At 43.6% G+C, this 21,566-nt stretch overlaps 1 protein-coding gene across 1 annotated transcript in view; it reads left to right on the top strand.

Annotated features, from left to right (window-relative positions):
- The first annotated feature begins 516 nt into the window (after positions 1 to 516).
- LOC126419531 (uncharacterized) overlaps positions 517 to 21,566 on the top strand; it is a 168,526-nt gene continuing 147,476 nt past the window's right edge. The window contains exons 1-2 of the mRNA XM_050086720.1: positions 517 to 631; positions 790 to 898. Of these exons, the coding sequence (XP_049942677.1) occupies positions 517 to 631; positions 790 to 898 (224 nt within the window). The remainder of the gene's footprint in view (positions 632 to 789; positions 899 to 21,566) is intronic.

Below are 21,566 nucleotides of genomic sequence, written 5' to 3'. Positions count from 1 at the left end.
GTCTCCCGCTCCTTTGTTCGTCTTGAATTTCGGTCCGACCAGCTGCGAACTCTCTACACCACTTACGAACATTTTTGACATCCATGCACGACTCACCATACAATTCCGTCAATTGACGATAGATTTCACGGCGCAGTGCCCTTTGCGTTCAAAAACCGAATAACTGCGCGCAATTCGCACTTGGCGGTAACATCCAACGGGAGCTACATTCTCAACAGCTGCCAAGCCAAACCTGAGCGCCTCAGCGCGGCGTGCGCATGTTTACACACAGCGCGTGAAGCACTCTTCATAACAGTGTGACCAACTGCCACACAAACAGCGGTACGTACTTACAAAAAATAGGACACCTTACTTTTGGGATAACCCTCGTATTAGTCACCCAGCAGACAAATAAATAGCTTTAGTGCACATTTCTGCCGGTTTGGTTCACGACAATGCAACCTCATAAGAGAAACATTCAAAGCAGTCAGTTGAGTGCGAGACGTTATTGCTAGCACCTTGTGTACTCGAAGCACTATGTCTAACGGTGATGCAGAGATTCTTCGCATCCTGGAAGAATCTGAAGACGATTTTAGCGATCGTTGGTATGATTATGGCATAGAAGAAAACTACTTACGATTAACTGATTCAGGTAAGAAAGTTTCTATAAGTTTTTTTAAAATTTTGTATACATGTTTCGCTAGCGTAATGAATCTGATGAAATAACATAATACGACTTTTTTTCGATATTTCTTTAACGTTACGTTACATAGGTGCTCACGTTCACTCATAATTTATATATTATTTCAGAATATTGGGTGGAAAGTGAAAATGTGACGCTAGCTGCCGCTGAGCCGTCAGAATTAGCGGGGCATTCGCAAGCAGCAAATGGCAAACGGCGGAAAAGGCCAAGACTCAGGTCAGTGGAGCAAAGTGACGACTGGAACAACAGCGATGATATACAGAACACCATTTGTGTATACCAGTACTGCTGGGGAATACACAAACGGAAACGAACTCGAAGATTCAAATGGCGCTAAGCATTATGGGACTTAGCATCTGAGGTCATCAGTCCCCTAGACTTAGAACGACTTAGCCCTAACTAAGGACATCACACACATCCATGCCCGAGGCAGGATTCGACCCTAGCAGCAGCGCGGTTCCGGACTGAAGCGCCTAGAACCGCTCGGCCACAGCGGCCGGCGAACTCCAAGAGTACCAGTAGTCTAGCACATTTCTTTTACGAAGGCGGAAGTTAGTACCATCCAGTTTATTATTTCTGTTTGCGAAGATCTGTCGACGACATGTGGTATTGACACTCTACCTGCCAACAAGTAGTGTTGGTTGGAAATAATTTCCTGGAGTGCGTACTAATACATTTAGGAGAGAAAAATGCACAGAAAACTTATAGAGGCAAGAAAAACAAGAAGTAGCCAAAAGAAAAGATGTTTCTTTTCAGTATGGTGTATGCAAAGTGGGGTTTCGTGTGCAACCATGTTTCCAGCTATGCCACACAAAAAATAGCTATTTCAAATATTAAATCATTCTCGCAAAATACTGTTCCTTTTCGTTTCAGGCAGATACTTAAACTCACACTTTTTACTCGTAAACTGTAAACGAAACACTAAAATAAATTTTCCTTTCAGCTGACAAATGCAATCATTTTACGTCATGTGATGATGAGAGGTTTGCAGGTACTGTATACAGAAAAATACCTTTATTGGTCAAGATTCCAGTTTATTCTTTTTATAGAGTACTAGTTCCAGCTAAAGTGTTGGCCATCTTCAGATCAAAGGGTTAGATTTTTTATTCTTTGTACAATCATCAACCGTTACAACACATGATCATAAATTTTGTGCAGGCTGCATAGTTCAGTATTATCATACAGCTCGATGAAATATTAATGTAAAAATCACCCAAGATTAAGAGATCGTGGTATACACTTTGTAATAACATTATACGTGTGACTTCTGAAATTTTCCCGGCGTATTTCTTCTTCTAATAATTTCCGGGTATGCAGCCGGATCCCGTCGACATTCTGCCACGATATTTCGGCCCAGAGACGTCCGGCCATCATCAGGTGAGTACACAACTACTGAAGAGCCCAGGTGCAGTCGCGGTATTTATGCCGAATCTCGCGCATGTGAAATGTACTGGCATCCTACAGCGCATGCGTCAGGTGTTGACATGCGCAGCATAGCCGAGTTGTACGTGCTGCCCTCGGTGGTGGAAATAAAGGTTCATCTAGTCATTGAGTATCGAATGACACTGTCGATTCCGCTGTGATTGTATAATTTTAACAACAGGATTCCAATTTTTATCCAGCTGAAAGCCGTTGTCTCGATTTATAAGATTATTGGCAAGACGTATTTCCACTGATTCCTTGATTACGGAATCCCAAAAACCGGAAACCGGGGATAAAATTTTTGTTACATTGTATTCCATTGAATGTCCCAAAGAAATACAGTGCTCTGCCACTGCCGATGCGCGAGATTCGGCATAAATACCGCGACTGCACCTGGGCTCTTCAGTAGTTGTGTACTCACCTGATGATGGCCGGACGTCTCTGGGCCGAAATATCGTGGCAGAATGTCGACGGGATCCGGCTGCATACCCGGAAATTATTAGAAGAACATTATACGTGTCAAATAATCTCCACATGTGCACAGTGAGATCACAATTAACACACGATGTTATTCTAGGGACGTAACATTAGAAAACAACACGTACTAAAATAGCTCTGAGCACTATGGGACTTAACATCTATGGTCATCAGTCCCCTAGAACTTATAACTACTTAAACCTAACTAACCTAAGGACATCACACAACACCCAGCCATCACGAGGCAGAGAAAATCCCTGACCCCGCCGGGAATCGAACCCGGGAACCCGGGCGTGGGAAGCGAGAACGCTACCGCACGACCACGAGATGCGGGCAAACAACACGTACTTCTCTCTTAGTTATATGAGGTTGTCGCATCCACTGTGAAGTACTGTATTACATGGACTCCACATGTGAAGCGCGAGCAACACACATTATGGAATGAGTTAACCATTGCACGTCGGACCGCCTCCCTCCTACAATACGGGTAATTTTATAGTCGTTCACCGATGCTGCATCTTACGGGTACCTCGTTCCATCAACTGTGAGTTCACGCTTCACATCTGGAGTCTATGGAATAGAATACTTGCACAGTGGATACGGCAGCCTCACACAACTAAGTGAAAAGTAAGTATTGTTTTCTAGTGCTACGTCTCTAATGTAATGTGTAAATTGCGATCTCAGGCTGCATTTGTGGAGATCATATGATACGAGGGTAAGTAAATAATTATCTGCAAAGGACTTTTTAAAATTTTATTGTAATCAAATAGGAAACTTAAAAGACCATCATTTTTCGACGTAGTCTCCTTGCGCTTCAACGCACTTGGTCCATCGTTGTAGAAGCTTCCTGATGCCCTCATAAAAGAAGGTTCTCGGTTGAGCTGCGATCCAGGAATGCATACTTCTTTCACTTCTTCGTCCGAGGCAAATCGACGGCCCCTTAATGTTTGAGTGGACCAAACAAGTGATACTCAGAAGGGGCAAGATCGCGATTATATGGAGGACGATCCAGCACTTCAAATTTGTGTTTCTGGAGCGTTTCAGTAGTATGGGCAGCAGTATGCGCACGGTCATTGTAGTGCGACACAACACCTTTTGACAGCAATCCTCGGCGTTTGCTTCTAATTTCAGGTTTTAGCCTGGCAATAAGCATCTCACTGTAACGCACACTCTTTATTGTTGTGCCCCTTTCCCCACAGTGTTCCAGTACTGGAGCTTGTGCGTCCGAAAAACCCGTAAGCATCAGTTTTCCTGCGGACGGTTGGGTCTTGAATATTTTCTTGCACGGCGAATTTGGATGTTTCCATTCCATACTCTATCGTTTACTCTCAGGCTTGTAATGATGGATCCATGTTTCGTTACCAGTAATGATCCTGTCTAAGAAGTTGTCCCCTTAGTTACCATAGCGATCCAAATGTTTTTTGCAGATGTCCAAGCGCGTTTGTTTGTGTAAATGTGTGAGTTGTTTTGGGACCCATTTCCACAAACTTTATGAAACCCAAGTATATTGTGGATGATTTCGTCAGCAGAACCGTGACTAATTTGCAGACGATGTGCCACTTCGTCAATAGTTAATCGTCTGTCTAAGAGAATCATTTCACGTGAACGCTCAATGGTTTCTTCATTTGTGGCGGTAAACGGTCGTCCAGCACTTGCGCAACCATTTCAGAATTTTTCAGTCCATTCGTAGACACTCCGTTGTGGCAAAATACTGTTCCCGTACTGTACCGAAAGTCTTCGATGAATTGCGGCCCCTGATACGCCTTTCGACCACAAAAAACGGATCACTGAACGTTGCTCTTCTTTGGTGCAGCGAAGCAGCCATGATTAACAGCACGGCAGAGATAACGAAACTAACCCAGCAGCTTGAAAATTGCAGATACAACAACAAATAAACAAAGCATGCGTCATCAACGTAAGACGACAGTACTCAAATGGTTCAAATGGCTCTGAGCACTATGGAACTTAACTTCTGAGGTCATCAGTCCTCTACAACTTAGAACTACTTAAACCTAACTAACCTACACATCCATGCCCGAGGCAGGATTCGAACCTGCGACCGTAGCAGTCGCTCGGTTCCAGACTGTAGCGCCCAGAACCGCACGGCCACTCCGGCCGGCACGACAGTACTACCAAAATAAATAAAAATATAACTAAATTGTGTATAATAATTGACTTACCCTTGAATAATGTTATTACACATCGGATGCGACGATCTCTTAATCTTGGGCGATTTTACATTTTTATTCGTCTAGTTGTATAATAAAATCGAGCTACGCAGCTTGCACAAAATTTATGACGATGTGTTTCACCGATTGGTGACTGTACACAGGAAAAATTTTCATCGTCTGATATAAAGTTGGCTAACAGCTTTAGCTGAAACTAGTAATCGGTAAAAATAGTAAATTGAGATTTAGACCAATAAGTAAGAAAAGTAAGAAAAATAGTCTTTGAATTTGTACCAGAGTCAAATTATAGTGAAAATGTCCAGTACTGGATAACGAGACGGAGAGAATAGGCTGGCAGTGGGTAACAAGATTTACCTAAGTGAGCGCCACTTCAGCTGTTACACTGCTGTGAAGCGGCCGTTCTGAGGTACAAACGGCCGCCGCTGATGCCTATATGAGGAGAGGGACTGTGACATACCGCCACTTCGCTCCGAGACGAGTAGCCTTTACGAAACGTCGCGGTCACACTGCACTCTTATGCGCCAAGAAACCCGTGAAGGTTTCGTTACTCAAAGGGATGTTTATAACGTCAAGAGGGGCAACGTTTCTCCGAGATCTCGGAAGCGGGCAGTCCAAACCCAGTGTCGGCCCTAGAGGAAGGCAAGGATAACTCCTTAGCTCGCGTTTTATCGACGGGTGTGTGAGAGGAAGCGGCGCCCGTGTGTAAACAGCAGCCGGGATCCGGGCCGTTTTTCTCCGGTATCAGCTGCCACGTCGGCGGGCGGAAACCGGGTTATCGCTGGGGTGGGGCGAGCAATGCCACGTCACACCAGCTGTCCGGCTATCTCCGGGTCTCAAGTCCCCACCACTCTGCTTCCACTCGAAGGCGGAGCTGTCGAGGAGCATCGCACGCCACACGTCATCTTCGAGCGCGTCACTCTCGCATTGAGTACCACCGGGCACATACATCACTGTCACCGAAGGGAAAAGGCCAATGGAATTCATGCTGCCCAGAGCGTAGCCTGCTGTCCTGGCAAACATTGATAACAGATGGGGTACGCTGAGACGATACCTGATCGAACATCATACAAGCATTTCACGTACTGCAGCAGCTACATCTACGTCCACATACATACTCTGCAAGTCAACATACGCACGGATGGCAGAGGGAACATTGTATCACTACTACTCACTCCCATTCGCTGTTCGCCCCCGGTAGCTGAATGGTCAGCGTGATGGATTGTCAATCCTCTGGGTCCGGGTTCGATTCCTGGCTGGGTCGGAGAATTTTCTCCGCCCATGGACTGGGTGTTGTGCTGTCCTCATCCTATCATCCTCATCGACTGCAGGTCGCCGAAGTGGCGTCGGATCGAAAGACCGGCACCCGGCGAACGGCCTGCCCGACGGGGTGCCCTAGCCATATGATTAAATAAATAAATAAAAAAACTCCCTTTCGTCTTCCATTTGCAAATGACGAGTAAGAAACACGACTGTCAATATTGCCTCTGCATGAACCCTAAAAGCTCTTATCTCGCCTTCGCGGTCCTTATGCGAAATGCACGTTGGCGGCTCTAGAATCGTTCTGCAACTAGCCGCAAATGCCGATTCTCTAAGTAACTTCAATCGTGTTTCGCGAGAAGAGCGTTGCCTGCCCTTCAGAGATTACCATTTGAGTTCACGGAGCGGTCCAATAATACTCGCGTGTGACGGAAGCTGCCGGAAACAGATCTAACAGCCCTGCTCTGAATTGCTTCGGTGTCTTCCTTTAATTCGATCTGGAGCGGTTCCAAAACATTACTCAAGAATGGGTCGCACTTGTGTTATATACTTAGTCTTCTTTATAGAGGAGCTACACTTCCCTAGAATTCTCCCAGTAAATCAAACATTCGTCTTCCCTCCTTGTGGGCGTGAAACATGTACAGTGGGGAAGTCGGAAATGAAACGGATGATAATTTATAACTGTATGTAATTAATTTCGGTCTACACTACATGAACTGCAAAAATGTAGGAATTTAAGAAGGTGGGATCTGGATAAGATGAGAGAACCAGAGGTTGTAAAGAGTTTCAGATAGAGCATTAGGGAACGCTTGACAAGAACGAGGGAAAGAAATACAGTAGAAGAAGAATGGGTAGATCTGAGAGATGAAATAGTGAAGGCAGCAGGGGATCAAGTAGGTAAAAAGATGAGTGCTAGTAGAAATCCTTGGGTAACAGAAGAGATGGCCGAGGTGACCGAGCGGTCCTAGACGCTACAGTCTGTAACCTCGAGACCGCTGCAGTCGCAGGTTCGAATCCTGCCTCGGGCATGGATGTGTGTGATGTCCTTAGGTTAATTAGGTTTAAGTAGTTCTTAGTTCTAGGGGACTGATGACCTCAGCAGTTAAGTCTCATAGTGCTCAGAGCCATTTGAACCATTTGGTATCAGAAGAGACATTGAATTTAATAGATGAAAGGAGAAAATATAAAAATGCAATAAATGAAGCAGGCGAAAAAGGAATACAAACTTCTCAAAAATGGTTGACTACAAGAGAAATGTAAGGATGTAGAACCGTATATCACTAGGGTTAAGGTAGATACTGCTACAGAAAAATTAGAGAGACCTTAGGAGAATAGAGATTCATTTGTATGAATATCAAGAGCTCAGATGGAAAATCAGTCCTAAGCAAAGAAGGGGAAGCAGAAAGGTGGAAGGCGTATATAGAGGGTCTATAGAAGTGCGATGTACTTGAGGAAAATATTATGGAAATTGAAGAGGATGTAGATGAAGATGAAATGGGAGATATGATACTGCGTGAAGAGTCTGACAGAGCACTGAAAGACCTGAGTCAAAACAAGGCCCCGGGAGTAGACAACATTCCATTGGAACTACTGACAGCCTTGGGAGAGCCAGTCCTAACAAAACTTACCATCTGGTGAGCAAGATGTATGAGACAGGCGAAATACCCTCAGATTTCAAGAAGAATATAATAATTCCAATCCCAAAGAAATCAGGTGTTGACAGATGTGAAAATTACCGAACTATCAATTTAATAAGTCACAGCTGCAAAATACTAACGAGAATTCTTTACAGACGAATGGAAAAACTGGTTGAAGCCACCCTCGGGGAAGATCAGTTTGGATTCCGCAGAAATGTTGGAACACGCGTGGCAATACTGACACAATGACTTATCTTAGAAGATAGGTTAAGGAAAGGCAAACCTACGTTTCTAGCATTTGTAGACTTGGAGAAAGCTTTTGACAATGTTGACTGTAATACTCTCTTTCAAATTCTGAAGGCGGCAGGGATAAAATACAGGGAGCGAAAGGCTATTTACAATTTGTACAGAAACCAGATGGCAGTTGTAAGAGTCGAGGGACATGAAAGGGAAACAGTGGTTGGGAAGGGAGTGAGCCAGGGTTGTAGCCTCTCCCCGATGCTATTCAGTCTGCATATTGAGCAAGCAGTAAAGGAAACAAAAGAAAAGTTCGGAGTAGGTATTAAAATCCATGGAGAAGAAATAAAAACTTTGAGGTTTGCCGATGACATTGTAATTCTGTCAGAGACAGCAAAGGACTTGGAAGAGCAGTTGAACGGAATGGACTGTGTCATGAAAGGAGGGTATAAGATGAAAATCAACAAAAGCAAAACGAGGATAATGGAATGTAGTCGAATTAAATCGGGTGATGCTGAGGGAATTAAATTAGGAAATGAGACACTTAAAGTAGTAAAGGAGTTTTGCTATTTGGGGAGCAAAATAACTCATGATGGTCGAAGTAGAGAGGATACAAAATGTAGACTGGGAATGGGAAGGAAAGCGTTTCTGAAGAAGAGAAATTTGTTAACGTCGAGTATAGATTTAAGTGTCAGGAAATCCTTTCTGAAAGTAATTGTATGGAGTGTAGCTATGTATGGAAGTGAAACATGGACGATAAACAGCTTAGACAAGAGGAGAATAGAAGCTTTCGAAACGTGGTGCTACAGAAGAACGCTGAAGATTAGATGGGTAGATGACGTAACGAATGAGGAAGTACTGAATAGAATTGGGGAGAAGAGGAATTTGTGGCACAACTTGACTAAAAGAGGGGACCGGTTGGTAGGACACAAGGGATCGCCAGTTTAGTGTTGGAAGGAAGCGCGGAGGGTAAAAATCGTAGAGGGAGACCAAGAGATGAATGCACTAAGCAGATTCAGAAGGATGGAGGTTGTAGTAGTTAGTCGGAGATGAAGAGGATCGCACAGGATAGAGTAACATGGAGAGCTGCATCAAACCAGTCCAGTGTCTGGATTGAAGACGACAACAACAACAACACTATGCGAAAAATTTTCAAAACACCACTATGCAATGCGGAGTTGGCACGAGAAGCGGACCCGCCATTATAAAAAATTCAGGGAGCATTGTGTTGTCAGTAGAGAGAAGAAGTAAAAGCCGAATGGGTCAGTTAGGAGAGTTCAGTGTTTTCGAACGTGGACGAGATACTGGATATCACCTGAGTAACAAATTCATCATTAACATTTCACTCCGTATAAAGCTGCCCAAGTGATTTGTTGGTGACGTGACTCTGAAGTGGAAACGCGAAGAAACAACCACAACAAGACAATGACCAGGCAGGCCTCGGGAACTGACGGACAGGGACCGTCGAGCATTGTGGGGGTGGGAGTGGCGGAGAGGGGGGGGGGGCTCTTGTATTTAGCTGCGTGAAACCAGCAGAAAGAATCACTCCTGGGTTCTAAAGTGTTACCAGTAGTCCAGTTAGCACAATGACTGTGCCTACGTCGTTAAAAGCAATAGGGTAAAGTGGTCGAGCAGCTCTTCATGAGCCACAAATTTCAGCAGTCAGTGGTAAAAGACGCATGAGGTGGTGTGCAAACGTGGACAGCGGATGATTGTAAACTAGTGGTTTGCAGTGAGGAATTACGCTACACGCTGTGGCAATCCGATAGAAGGGTTTGGGTTGGGCGAATGCGTGGTAAAGGTTAGCTACCATCATGTGTAGTGCCAACAGTGAAGTACAGAGGAAGTGGTGTTATGGTGTGAGGACGTTTTTCGTGATTAGGGTGTGGCCCCTTGACTATCCATAAGAAAACGCTAAATGCGAAAAGATATCAACACATTTTGTAGCACTGTGTACTGCATAGGGTAATGAGACAGTTCGGAGAGGATATTTCTTTGTATCAGGATGACAATGAACCCTGTCGTACAGCAGCATCTGTGAGCCAATAGTTTGTGGAAAATAACATTCAGTAAATGGCCTGATCTGCCCAGATTTCCGACCTGGATCCAATGAAGCACGTTAGTGTCAAAATGTACACTTCGCTTCAGACCCTAGCCTCATGGCGCCCTACATCACAACCTTCTCTGGCTTCGTTCTTGAGGAAGAACGGGCTGCCATTCTTCCATATGCTTTCAGACACCTCACTGAAAGTATCCAGAGCACAACGGAAACAGTCATAAACGCGAAGGGCGAACACTTCCCATATTAACTCCACTAATAGGTGTCCGGATGGTTTTGCTCAGATAGTGAATGATAACCTTCTCCGCAATCTGTTTACAACCAATTTTCTATCACGTCGAGTCATCATATACACTGAAGCGCCAACCGAAACTAGTATAGGCATGTTTATTCAAATATAGAGATATATAAACAGGCAGAATACGACGCTGCGGTCGGCAACTCCTCCATAAGACAGCAACTGTCTGGCGCAATTGTCAAATCGGTTACTGCTGCTACAGTGACAGGTTTTCAAGATTTAAGTGAGTTTGAACGTGCTGTTGTAGTCGGCGCACGAGCGATGGGACACAGCATCTCCGAGGTAGCGGTGAAGTGGGGATTTTACCGTAACCATTTGACAAGTGTATCGTGGATATCAGGAGTCCGTTAAAACACGAAATCTCCGACATTGCAAAGGCCGGAAAAAGATCCTGCAAGCACGGGACCAACGCCGACTGAAGACAATCGTTCGACAGAAGCGCAACCCTTCCCCATATTACTACAGATATCAATGGTGGGCCATAAAGAAGTTTCAGCGTCCGAACCGTTCAACTTAGCGTCATCGATATGGGCTTTCGGAGCCGAAGGCCCACTCGCGTACCGTTGATGACTGCACAATACAAAGCTTTACGCCTCGCTTGGGCCCGTCAATACCGACATTGCACTATTGATAACTGGAAACATGTTGCCTGGTCGGACGAGTCCCATTTCAAATTGTATCGAACGGAGCTATGGAGGCAACCTCGCGAATCCATGGAACCTGCATGTCTGTTCAAGCTGGTGGTGGCTCTGTAATGGTGTGGGGCGCGTGCAATTGGGGTTATACGGGACCCCTGATACGTCTAGATACGACTCTAACCGGTGACACGTACGTAAGCATTCTGTCGGATCATCTGCATCCGCCGGCTGGGGAACCGCGCGACCGCTACGGTCGCAGGTTCGGATCCTGCCTCGGGCATGGGTGTGTGTGATATCCTTAGGTTAGTTAGGTTTAAGTAGTTCTAAGTTCTTGGGGACTGATGACCTCAGAAGTCCCATAGTGCTCAGAGCCATTTGAACCATTTTTTGAACCATCTGCATCCATTCATGGCTATTGTGGATTCCGCCGGACTTGGGCAATTACAGCAGGACAATTCGACACCCCATTCGTACGGCTCCAGGAACACTCTTCTGAATTTAAACACTTCCACTGGCCACCAAACTCCCGGACATGAACATTACTGAGCATATCTGGGGTGCCTTGCAAAGTGCTGTTCAGAAAAGATCTGCATTCCCTCGTACTATTACGGATTTATGCCCAGCTCTGCAGGATTCATAGTGTCAGTTCCCTCCAGCACTACTTCAGAAAATTAATGAGTCCACGCCACGTCGTGTTGCGGCGCTTTTGCGTGCTCGCAGGGGCCTACACGATGTAAGGCACCACGTGTACCAGTTTCTTTGGCTCTTCAGTGTAGTATTACTCCTAAATATTTATGGTTTTTCACTTCTGCTCTTTTTAGTCGGATGCTATATAACTTCCGTGGTATGTTAAAGTACCCTAGACGTCTCGCGTGGTGGCGAGGTATCAGATATTTCGGAGTTAGGGACTTTCAGTTAAGAGGACAAGAGTTTAAGGATCACCTTGGAAGTTGGTGCATAATGCGGTATGATTTGTAGCGGAAGCTCCCGTAGGTTAGCAGGAACCGTCGCAACACGGGCGTCATGTGATTTAAATGGAAAGCACGCGGCACGCGATGAATCACGTGAAAGGTTAGCCTGGAAGTCGGTCAACTCCGGTAACACACGGGTCGCTCCTACACGATACCCGTCGTCGCACTTGTGAGGCACTCACCACAGTCACGAGTTGCAGACTTTTTCGTGAAATACTGCAGGATTGTTTACAAGCACCTCGGCGGTTTCAGAAGGCGACTGTGCGAAACCGTAACACACTTAGAGAAACCGGACATGGACGAATAGATCTCGCGCGATGTTGGTGCCGTGCAAACTTAATTATGTAGATAGTTAATCATAATTTCGTGCGGCTTAATTGCCTGGTGCAAGTCTTTCTACTGGACGTCACTTAGGCGGCCTGCGTGTTCCTAAACTACCCTAGTTATTCAAGCGGGGAAAGCGGACCTGCAGTTTGACGTGGAATCCGAACCAAGAATTGTTTCCGGGACCTCCTCACATCATTGAGAGGTGAAGACTAGATTAAAACGATGACTAAAAAATACGTGGTTCGACCGAGATTCGATCCCACGACAGCCGGCCGGAGTGGCCGAGCGGTTCTAGGCGTTACAGTCTGGAACCGCGCGTCCGCTGCGGTCGCAGGTTCGAATCCTGCCTCGGGCATGGATGTGTGTGATATCCTTAGGTTAGTTAGGTTTAAGTAGTTTTAAGTCCTAGGGGACTGATGACCTCAGCAGTTAAGTCCCATAGTGCTCAGAGCCATTTGAACCATTTTGATCCCAAGACCTCTGGGTATCCACGCACCATTTTACCTCTAGACCATCAGACCGAACATTTATGTGGCCCATTTACCTATAGGTCTTTATTAGAAAGTTTGCTAATATCAAAAAACGTGATTTATATGTGGTCGTATCTTTTGACTGCATTCGCTTTGAAGCTTAAATTATTTACGCTATCAAGAGACCGTAGACCTTAGTATTTCAAACTGATACTCCTATCCGTTCTTGAGAAAAAGGAGTCTTAACTTAGCAGCTGAAACTATTTTCTCCGATGAGGGATCGTAGGCCTTAGTATTTCACGTAGGTTTCAACCTGTTGCCTCTACGCTGTCCTGAGATAAAGGAGTCACAACAGACGAACAAACAGACGGACAACAAACGGCTAAAAATATTATTGTTTATGTGACATTAAATACACATTAACAATTTCAGGATTTTGCCTCTATCTGTACTGTAAAATCACGCTTCTTGTCAAATTTTGTGATTCTACTTCAACGTGAAGTACCCTATAGGGTTTGATGAGTGATACTTGTTTTGTAAATAAAACCGCCTTTTCTTGCTGCAACTCATTTTTAACAGACGCATTTCACCTTTTTCTTACTCTAAGGCGTCTTCTCTGGGATCTATACCCGGCCGCGGTGGCCGAGCGGTTCTAGGCGCTCAGTCCGGAACCGCGCGGCTGCTGCGGTCGGAGGTTCGAATGCTGCCTCGGGGATGGATGTGTGTGATGTCCTTAAGTTAGTTAGGTTTAAGTAGTTCTAAGTTCTAGGGGACTGATGACCTCAGATTTTAAGTCCCATAATGCTCAGAGCCATTTGAACCATTTTTGTTATTTTTAGATTTTTTTATGTAAATAAGTAATCACTTACAGTTCGCTGGGATCTGCGTTTCCTCTCATCTGGTCTGGGGGTCGCACTAACATTTTATTTCCGAAACATAAGCACAATTTTGTGTTCCTAACTTCTTCACACTTTTCACCATGTTTCTCCTTCTTCTTTGTGGTGTAGTGTTAAACCTTTTTGTGACAGGAAAATGCGTTTCACCTCATTCAAGAGAAAAAAATAAAGCATTAATAAGACAAATTACACCTGATGATGGACCCACAAGGTCCGAAATTCGTCGTGTACTTAATAAAACACGAAAAGTTGTGACTGAAGGCGTTCTCTAATCCATACCTCCAGTCCTCAAGTGTATAGAGTACAGTTACGTTTGAAGCTGCGAAATATGGGTAAAATTATAACGAAGTATATGTTGAAAACGATGTTTATATCTGTGTGTGTGTGGGGGAGGGGGGGGGGTGAGGGAGGGGGGGGGGGGTGTTGGTGGTTTGAGTTGCAGATTGTTCAATATGAATGTAATAGCTGTTAGAGAGCGGCTGAAAGCTTTGGTGATCAGCTGATATGACTTTTGGTTTCAATGGTCTGTGGAGGGGTTCATGGACAAGGAAACACACAACGAAGTTACAATATTTACGTTTATTTTTCGGAAATAAAATGGTAGTGCGACCTCCAGACCGGATGAGAGACAACACAGATCCCAGCAAACTGTAAGTAATTGCGTATTTACATAAAAAAACACCGCGTGAACTGTTTGGTAATCTCAAAATAACAAAACTATATCGTTATAGATCCCACTGAAGATGCCTTAGAGTAATAAAAAAAGCGAAACGCGACTAGGAAAAACAAGTTGCAGCAAGAAAAGGTCGTTTTTACTCGTGTTTACAAAACAAGTGTTTCTGTGCTTGCTGCAGAGGATGGTGACGCAAACAAACTTTTCTGAGTGAGGTTGCGAGCATCGAAATATGTCACGTAAATGGCCTTATCTTTTTATTGCATTGACTTACAAACTTAAATTTTTCACGCTACCTACGAACCGTAGTCTTAGTAAGAGACAAAAATTTCAGCTTGATGGCTCTACCTGTTCTTGACAAAAATGGGTCTTAACACAAAGGCATGCAGACGGACGGACAACGAAGTAATCATATAAGGGTTTCGTTTCTACCGAGTGAGCCAAGAAACCCTAAAAATGACACACGCCAGTTAATAGTGCATCTCACCAAGTTTCAAATCATAATACGCGCCACGGAGTAGTTGTAGAGTGCACCAACTGAGGGCAGGTGTGTCGGAACTTGTAGACAAATTATCACAGCTCCGAACTGTCGCATCGAATTAGTTCGCTCCTCCACGTAAGCAACCCAACAGATGAATTTCCAATGCGGGCAGCTGTCGCACCTTCCCATACAATTTTTGTCAGTGAATTCCATGAATCGATGTTTGCCCCTTCTGGAACTGTGCGCCGGTTGAGCATCTGTAATATGAGTTAAAAACTTGTAGATGTGTTCTGTCCACTGATATGTGTCTATTTTTTGTGTGCCTTGTATTTTCGCTCAATCATCTTCTGAAAACCTGGAGGTACTTACGAATTAATTTGTCCTATGGACATACTTACACTCGGATATTATCATACGTAAAGGGCTGAATAGACAAGAAAGATGCTATCAACATCCTCACAGCAACCGCAAGTACCTGCTACACATCTGCATTTGCAGATATTAAAATTTTGCAATCCACCTTTACTCGTTAGCTATGCATGATCTTTGATTTCCCACTGATACCATCGCAACATTCGCATCATAAAATGAAACAGCTAATAAAGATACCGCAGACTTCTTAACGGAGAAAGGTTATGAAATTGACCGAAAATGTCAATTCTCAATTTATTTGTTATTTATTAGTAGAACTCGTGAACAGTACATTCCCAAAGTTTCAATGATGAAATCGCATCCGAAGAGTCTGAAAAATAGTTAAATGTGTGACGCGACCTTACCGCCACAACGACTTCTTGAAGCAACACTTCAACACTAGCTCGGCGAACAACGATTCCGTGGATTACTTTCAAGAAAACTTGCGCGGGATGCAGCTAGAAGGCTGTGATACATACTCTTTTGTTTCCGACCGATCTTGAACTTCCAAAAACGTGTGTTCTGGAAAAACCCAGAATGCAAATGAGTCTCTAAATGCACTCGTACGGAAACGACGTCCTAAACTTCGTTTTCATCTTTTACATTTCTCAGAATTGCAACTTATGATGCATTTCTTGTATTTAATGATGGGAACGTAGGGATCATTAAAGTATTAAAGAGAATGGGCTTTAAGATAGGAAATTTCACTCAAGACGAGAAAAACAGATTTACAGCCCTCTTTGAAGCTGGAAAGGCAGATCTTGAAAAAAAAAAATAGACTTATAGCGCATCTCCGCAGCTGAAAACTCAGTTGACGACCTGGTAAAGGAAAGTAGGAAGAGAACAAGAAACCAGAAGGGAAGAGATGAAGGGGAAGAGGATCCTGAGCACAAATCTGAAGAGGTGAACACGAAAAAACATTAGCTTGAATTTTAAATTGTATTTCCTGACAATTATGTTTTTTAAAACTTATGTATCTTTTCCTCGGACTCTATGAAGACTAGAATTATGAAATTTTGTGCACTTATTTCTATAAACCCAATAAATATTGTCTGAAGAGCAAATTTTGAAATTCTGAGTGTAAGCTGAAATATGGGACAAAGTACTCGGAATTTCGCAGGAATTTTATAATACACTCACAGAATTATAATTAAGATGTTATTAAATTTCTCCTATTCAATATATTCTCAAAACCTGATCAGAGGAGCTTACTATATGCAAAGAGATTAAACAGAGAAAATTTGTAGAAGTCTCTTGAATAGTTTCTTATAAAAAGTACATATATTATTTTCTTTGAAATAAAATTTTTATATTCCATAAAAAAGTTTATATATATATATATATATATATATATATATATATATATATACAGGGCTATTACAAATGATTGAAGCGATTTCATAAATTCACTGTAACTCCATTCATTGACATATGGTCACGACACACTACAGATACGTAGAAAAACTCATAAAGTTTTGTTCGGTTGAAGCCGCACTTCAGGTTTGTGCCGCCGGAGCCCTCGAGAGCGCAGTGAGACAAAATGGCGACAGGAGCCGAGAAAGCGTATGTCGTGCTTGAAATGCACTCACATCAGTCAGTCATAACAGTGCAACGACACTTCAGGACGGAGTTCAACCAAGATCCACCAACTGCTAACTCCATTCGGCGATGGTATGCGCAGTTTAAAGCTTCTGGATGCCTCTGTAAGGGGAAATCAACGGGTCGGCCTGCAGTGAGCGAAGAAACGGTTGAACGCGTGCGGGCAAGTTTCACGCTTAGCCCGCTGAAGTCGACGAATAAAGCAAGCAGGGAGCTAAACGTACCACAGCCGGCGGTTTGGAAAATCTTACGGAAAAGGCTAAAGCAGAAGCCTTACCGTTTACAATTGCTACAAGCACTGACACCCGATGACAAAGTCAAACGCTTTGAATTTTCGGCGCGGTTGCAACAGCTCATGGAAGAGGATGCGTTCAGTGCGAAACTTGTTTTCAGTGATGAAGCAACATTTTTTCTTAATGGTGAAGTGAACAGACACAATGTGCGAATCCGGGCGGAAGAGAATCCTCACGCATTCGTGCAGCAAATTCGCAATTCACCAAAAGTTAACGTGTTTTGTGCAATCTCACGGTTTGAAGTTTACGGCCCCTTTTTCTTCTGCGAAAAAAACATTACAGGACACGTGTATCTGGACATGCTGGAAAATTGGCTCATGCCAGAACTGGAGACCGACAGCGCCGACTTCATCTTTCAACAGGATGGTGCTCCACCGCACTTCCATCATGACGTTCGGCATTTCTTAAACAGGAGATTGGAAAACAGATGGATCGGTCGTGGTGGAGATCACGATCAGCAATTCATGTCATGGCCTCCACGTTCTCCCGACTTAACCCCATGCGATTTCTTTCTGTGGGGTTATGTGAAAGATTCAGTGTTTAAACCTCCTCTACCAAGAAACGTGCCAGAACTGCGAGCTCGCATCAACGATGCTTTCGAACTCATTGATGGGTACATGCTGCGCCGAGTGTGGGAGGAACTTGATTATGGGCTTGATGTCTGCCGAATCACTAAAGGGGCACATATCGAACATTTGTGAATGCCTAAAAAAACGTTTTGAGTTTTTGTATGTGTGTGCAAAGCATTGTGAAAATATCTCAAATAATAAAGGTATTGTAGAGCTGTGAAATCGCTTCAATCATTTGTAATAACCCTGTATATAACTTGTCTGAGTGAGTTTGCGAGTATCTAAATATGTGACATAAAGGAATATTTCAAGGAATTTAGCAGCAAATGAGTTAATTTCGCGTAAAGTATGGTACAAAATTTTATTTCCGTCTCTTCAAATTCTTGATATAGTCCGTCTTTAAGATATTCTCTTTTCAAGTTATCTGAGTCTCTATTTGCATGGAGATCTTCTTTATATTATGATAGATCGTCTGTTAGAAAATGATGCCGTCCGTACCGATCTACAGCTTAATTTTTACCTTTTAGAGCCCGCAGCTCGTGGTCGTGCGGTAGCGTTCTCGCTACCCGCGCCCGGGTTCCCGGGTTCGATTCCCGGCGGGGTCAGGGATTTTCCCTGCCTCGTGATGGCTGGGTGTTGTGTGATGTCCTTAGGTTAGTTAGGTTTAAGTAGTTCTAAGTTCTAGGGGACTGATGACCTTAGAAGTTAAGTCCCATAGTGCTCAGAACCACCCATTACCTTTTAGAACACAATCGTGTAACCATACGTCTCCATATAACCTGGTGTCACCTACTGTGTGATCAATATATACCTAGCCGGCCGTCGTGGCCGAGCGGTTGTAGGTGCTACAGTCTGGAACCGCACGACCGGTACGGTCGCAGGTTCGAATCTTGTCTCGGGCATGGATGTGTATGATGTCCTTAGGTTAGTTAGGTTTAAGTAGTTCTAAGTTCTAGGGGACTGATGATCTCAGAAGTTAAGTCCCATAGTGCTCAGAGCCATTTGAACCAATATATACTTAAATAAATTTTCTTTAATTATAGCTGTTCTGATTTTGTAATATGGTGCTGGTTGCATGTGTTCCTCATGAAACGCCAACAAAAAAAAACCCTATCTTCCTCCCTCTGTGACGGTATTAATCTTATATGAACGAGTACATGTGCAATGGCTGCCCCGTTTACTGATTCCAGACCATAAATGTTCGAAGAAGTACATGCCAAAACCGTGAATAAAATGTAAACGAACTAACTCATCCTGTTGTTACCTAACTGTGGGTGAAACATAGTTGGGTGATTACTCTACGGAGACAAAACTTTAATCAAAATTGTGAGGTGGATACTTTCAAAGCGTGCCGAAAGTAGGTAAAACTTGTTTTCTGGCGAGAAAAAGCGACTGCTACATATTTTATTTGTTTACAATGTAACCTCCCCACAAAAATTAAATAAATAATAATAATAATATGATTCTATTTTTTGTGTAACCTCAGAACAAAATTGGTTCCCATTTATAACCTCCCTACAGAAATTCATTCACATTTAACCTCCACACAAAATTTGTTTCCCATTTAATGTACCCAGAAAATTCTTTTGTCATTTAATGCAAGCTCGAAACAGAAAAATTCCTAAACCTCGTAATAAAAAATAAATTCAGTAACCTGGTAAATTTTGGACGACAGCAGTGCTGCGTCATGGCCCTGTAAGATCATTGTGAATAAAAAGCAAAAATTCTTACCTCAATAAAATCGCCAACTATCTGCTCTTACAATAACTTTTTCCGGCACAGCTCTGTGCAGTGCTGGCCGATAGATTTATCATTTATGAAAGGAAGCAACTGATTTTTCTTTTGCAACAATCGGAGTGATCATGAATTGGAGAAATTAGTAAATTCTTTAAATTGAAATGAATGCTTGTTGGAAATTACTTTATATGACAAAGATTTATTAGGACATTTTTAAAAGATTTACATGGCATTTCACATAACATTACTAGATATGCGCGAGGCTGCTTTTTACCTTATACAATAATACTCAGGCTCCGACATCGCTACACCGCGACCGGCCCAGCGAACATGATACACTATACCACACCAGAGCAGACTCCAGACCAGACACAGACTAGCGCAGACAAGCAACAACTTACTGCTACAGTTACACAGTTCCTACTGCAGTCAACACTGCTCTCTGGTCAGCGATTCTCTTATACCTTGCATATCGCAGGCAGCGCATGAGCAATACATCGAAATTACATCTGCTCGGACTTCTTACATAAAATTACATCTGTATTACATCTGCTCGGACCTCTTACAACAATATAAATGCAGTGCTGACAGGAGTCACTATTTCCTGAAGGTTAAACTAGTAGCTGGATAATATTACTCTGACACTAAATTCGTGGGATAGCGATATTCACATATACAGATTCCGATAGTATCGCTTACACAAATTATAAAAGGGCAGCACATTGGCAGAGTTGACATTTGACCGGAATTAACAAATTCTGAGCGCTGAATGGAAGTTTGAGCTAGACACACGTGACACTCCATTCCGGAAATCGTTAGGGAATTCAAGATTGCGAGATCAACAATGTTAAGAATGCGCTGATAATACCAAAAATCAGCATTGTATCTCACCACAGACAACGCAGTGGTTGACGGCCTTCACTTAACGACCGAGAGCAGCGGCGTTTTCGTAGAGCTGTCAGTGCTAACAGACACGCTACACTACGTGAAACAACCGCAGAAATCAGTATGGGCCGTACGAAGAACGTGCCCGTTAGGGCAGAGCGGCAAAATTTGGCGTTAATGGGCTATGGAGCAGATGACCGACGCAAGTGCCTTCGCTAACAGCACGACATCGCCTGCAGTGCCTCTCCTGGGCTCGTGACCATATCGGTTGGGCGCTAGACGACCGGAAAACAGTGGCCTGGACAGACGAGCCACTGTTTCAGGTGGTAAGAGCTGATGACAGGGTTGAAGCTTGGTGCAGACACCATGAAGCAATGAACCCAACTTGTCTACAAGACACTGTGCAAGCTGGAGGTGGCTCCACAATGGTGTGGGCTGTGTCTACATGGTACAGACTGGGTCCTCCGGTCCAGCTGATCCGATTATTGACTGGAAATGGTTATGTTTGGCTAGTTGGAGACCATGTGCAGCCATTCATGGACCTCTTGTTCCCATGCAACCAGGAATTTTTACAGATGACAATGCGCAGTGGGCTATGTTACGAGGCCACAGTTGTTCGTGACTGGTCTGAATAACATTCTGGACAGTTGGAGCAAATGATTTGGCCACCCAGATTGCCCGACATGAGTTACATCGAACGTCTGTGGGACATAATCTGGAAGTTATTTCGTGCACAAATTCCTGCACTAGCAAGACTTCCACAGTTACGTACGCCTATAGAGGCAGCATGGCTGAGTGTTTCTGTTGGTGACTTCCAACGACTCGTTGAGTGGGTGTCACAGCGAGTTGCTACAGTACACTGGGCAGGACACGGCCAGAAACTATATTGGGAAGTATCCTATGACTTTTATTATCTCAATGTAAATGCACTCTTCCACTAAAACAATATCCATGTTCACACACCGGCTACTGAGATGGCAAATTTTTCACGATTTCAGACCTCGAAGTAGTTCTCCATCTACTGTGTCTCCCAATTGCAGTGTTATACGACTTTTTAACTGTCTCCTAAACTCAAGAACTTCTGGGCAGAAGGAAACTCGTGTCCAATGACGTCGTTATCTTTGTATTAAACATATGTGCTGCTGGTGGAAATTAATTCAAGTTCATGAAGAACTGAAAATATAATCTGTTTCACTAAAACGACTGAGTTCAATAAAAATTACATTGACGAATTTTTTTTCGAATTTGTCCATCTACCCTAGTAAGCGAAAATGTCCCATCCTCCTCGAACGTTCCCCAAGATTTCATAATTAATTCGATGCATTGTTTCATCTTTGGAGTTATTGCGAAGGCTCCGA

The sequence above is a fragment of the Schistocerca serialis genome, chromosome 9 (genome assembly GCF_023864345.2).
Source record: "Schistocerca serialis cubense isolate TAMUIC-IGC-003099 chromosome 9, iqSchSeri2.2, whole genome shotgun sequence".
Classification (NCBI taxonomy): Eukaryota; Metazoa; Arthropoda; class Insecta; order Orthoptera; family Acrididae; genus Schistocerca; species Schistocerca serialis.
The sequence above is the reverse complement of the archived record's forward strand: the minus strand, read 5'-3'. Positions and strand labels throughout refer to the sequence as shown.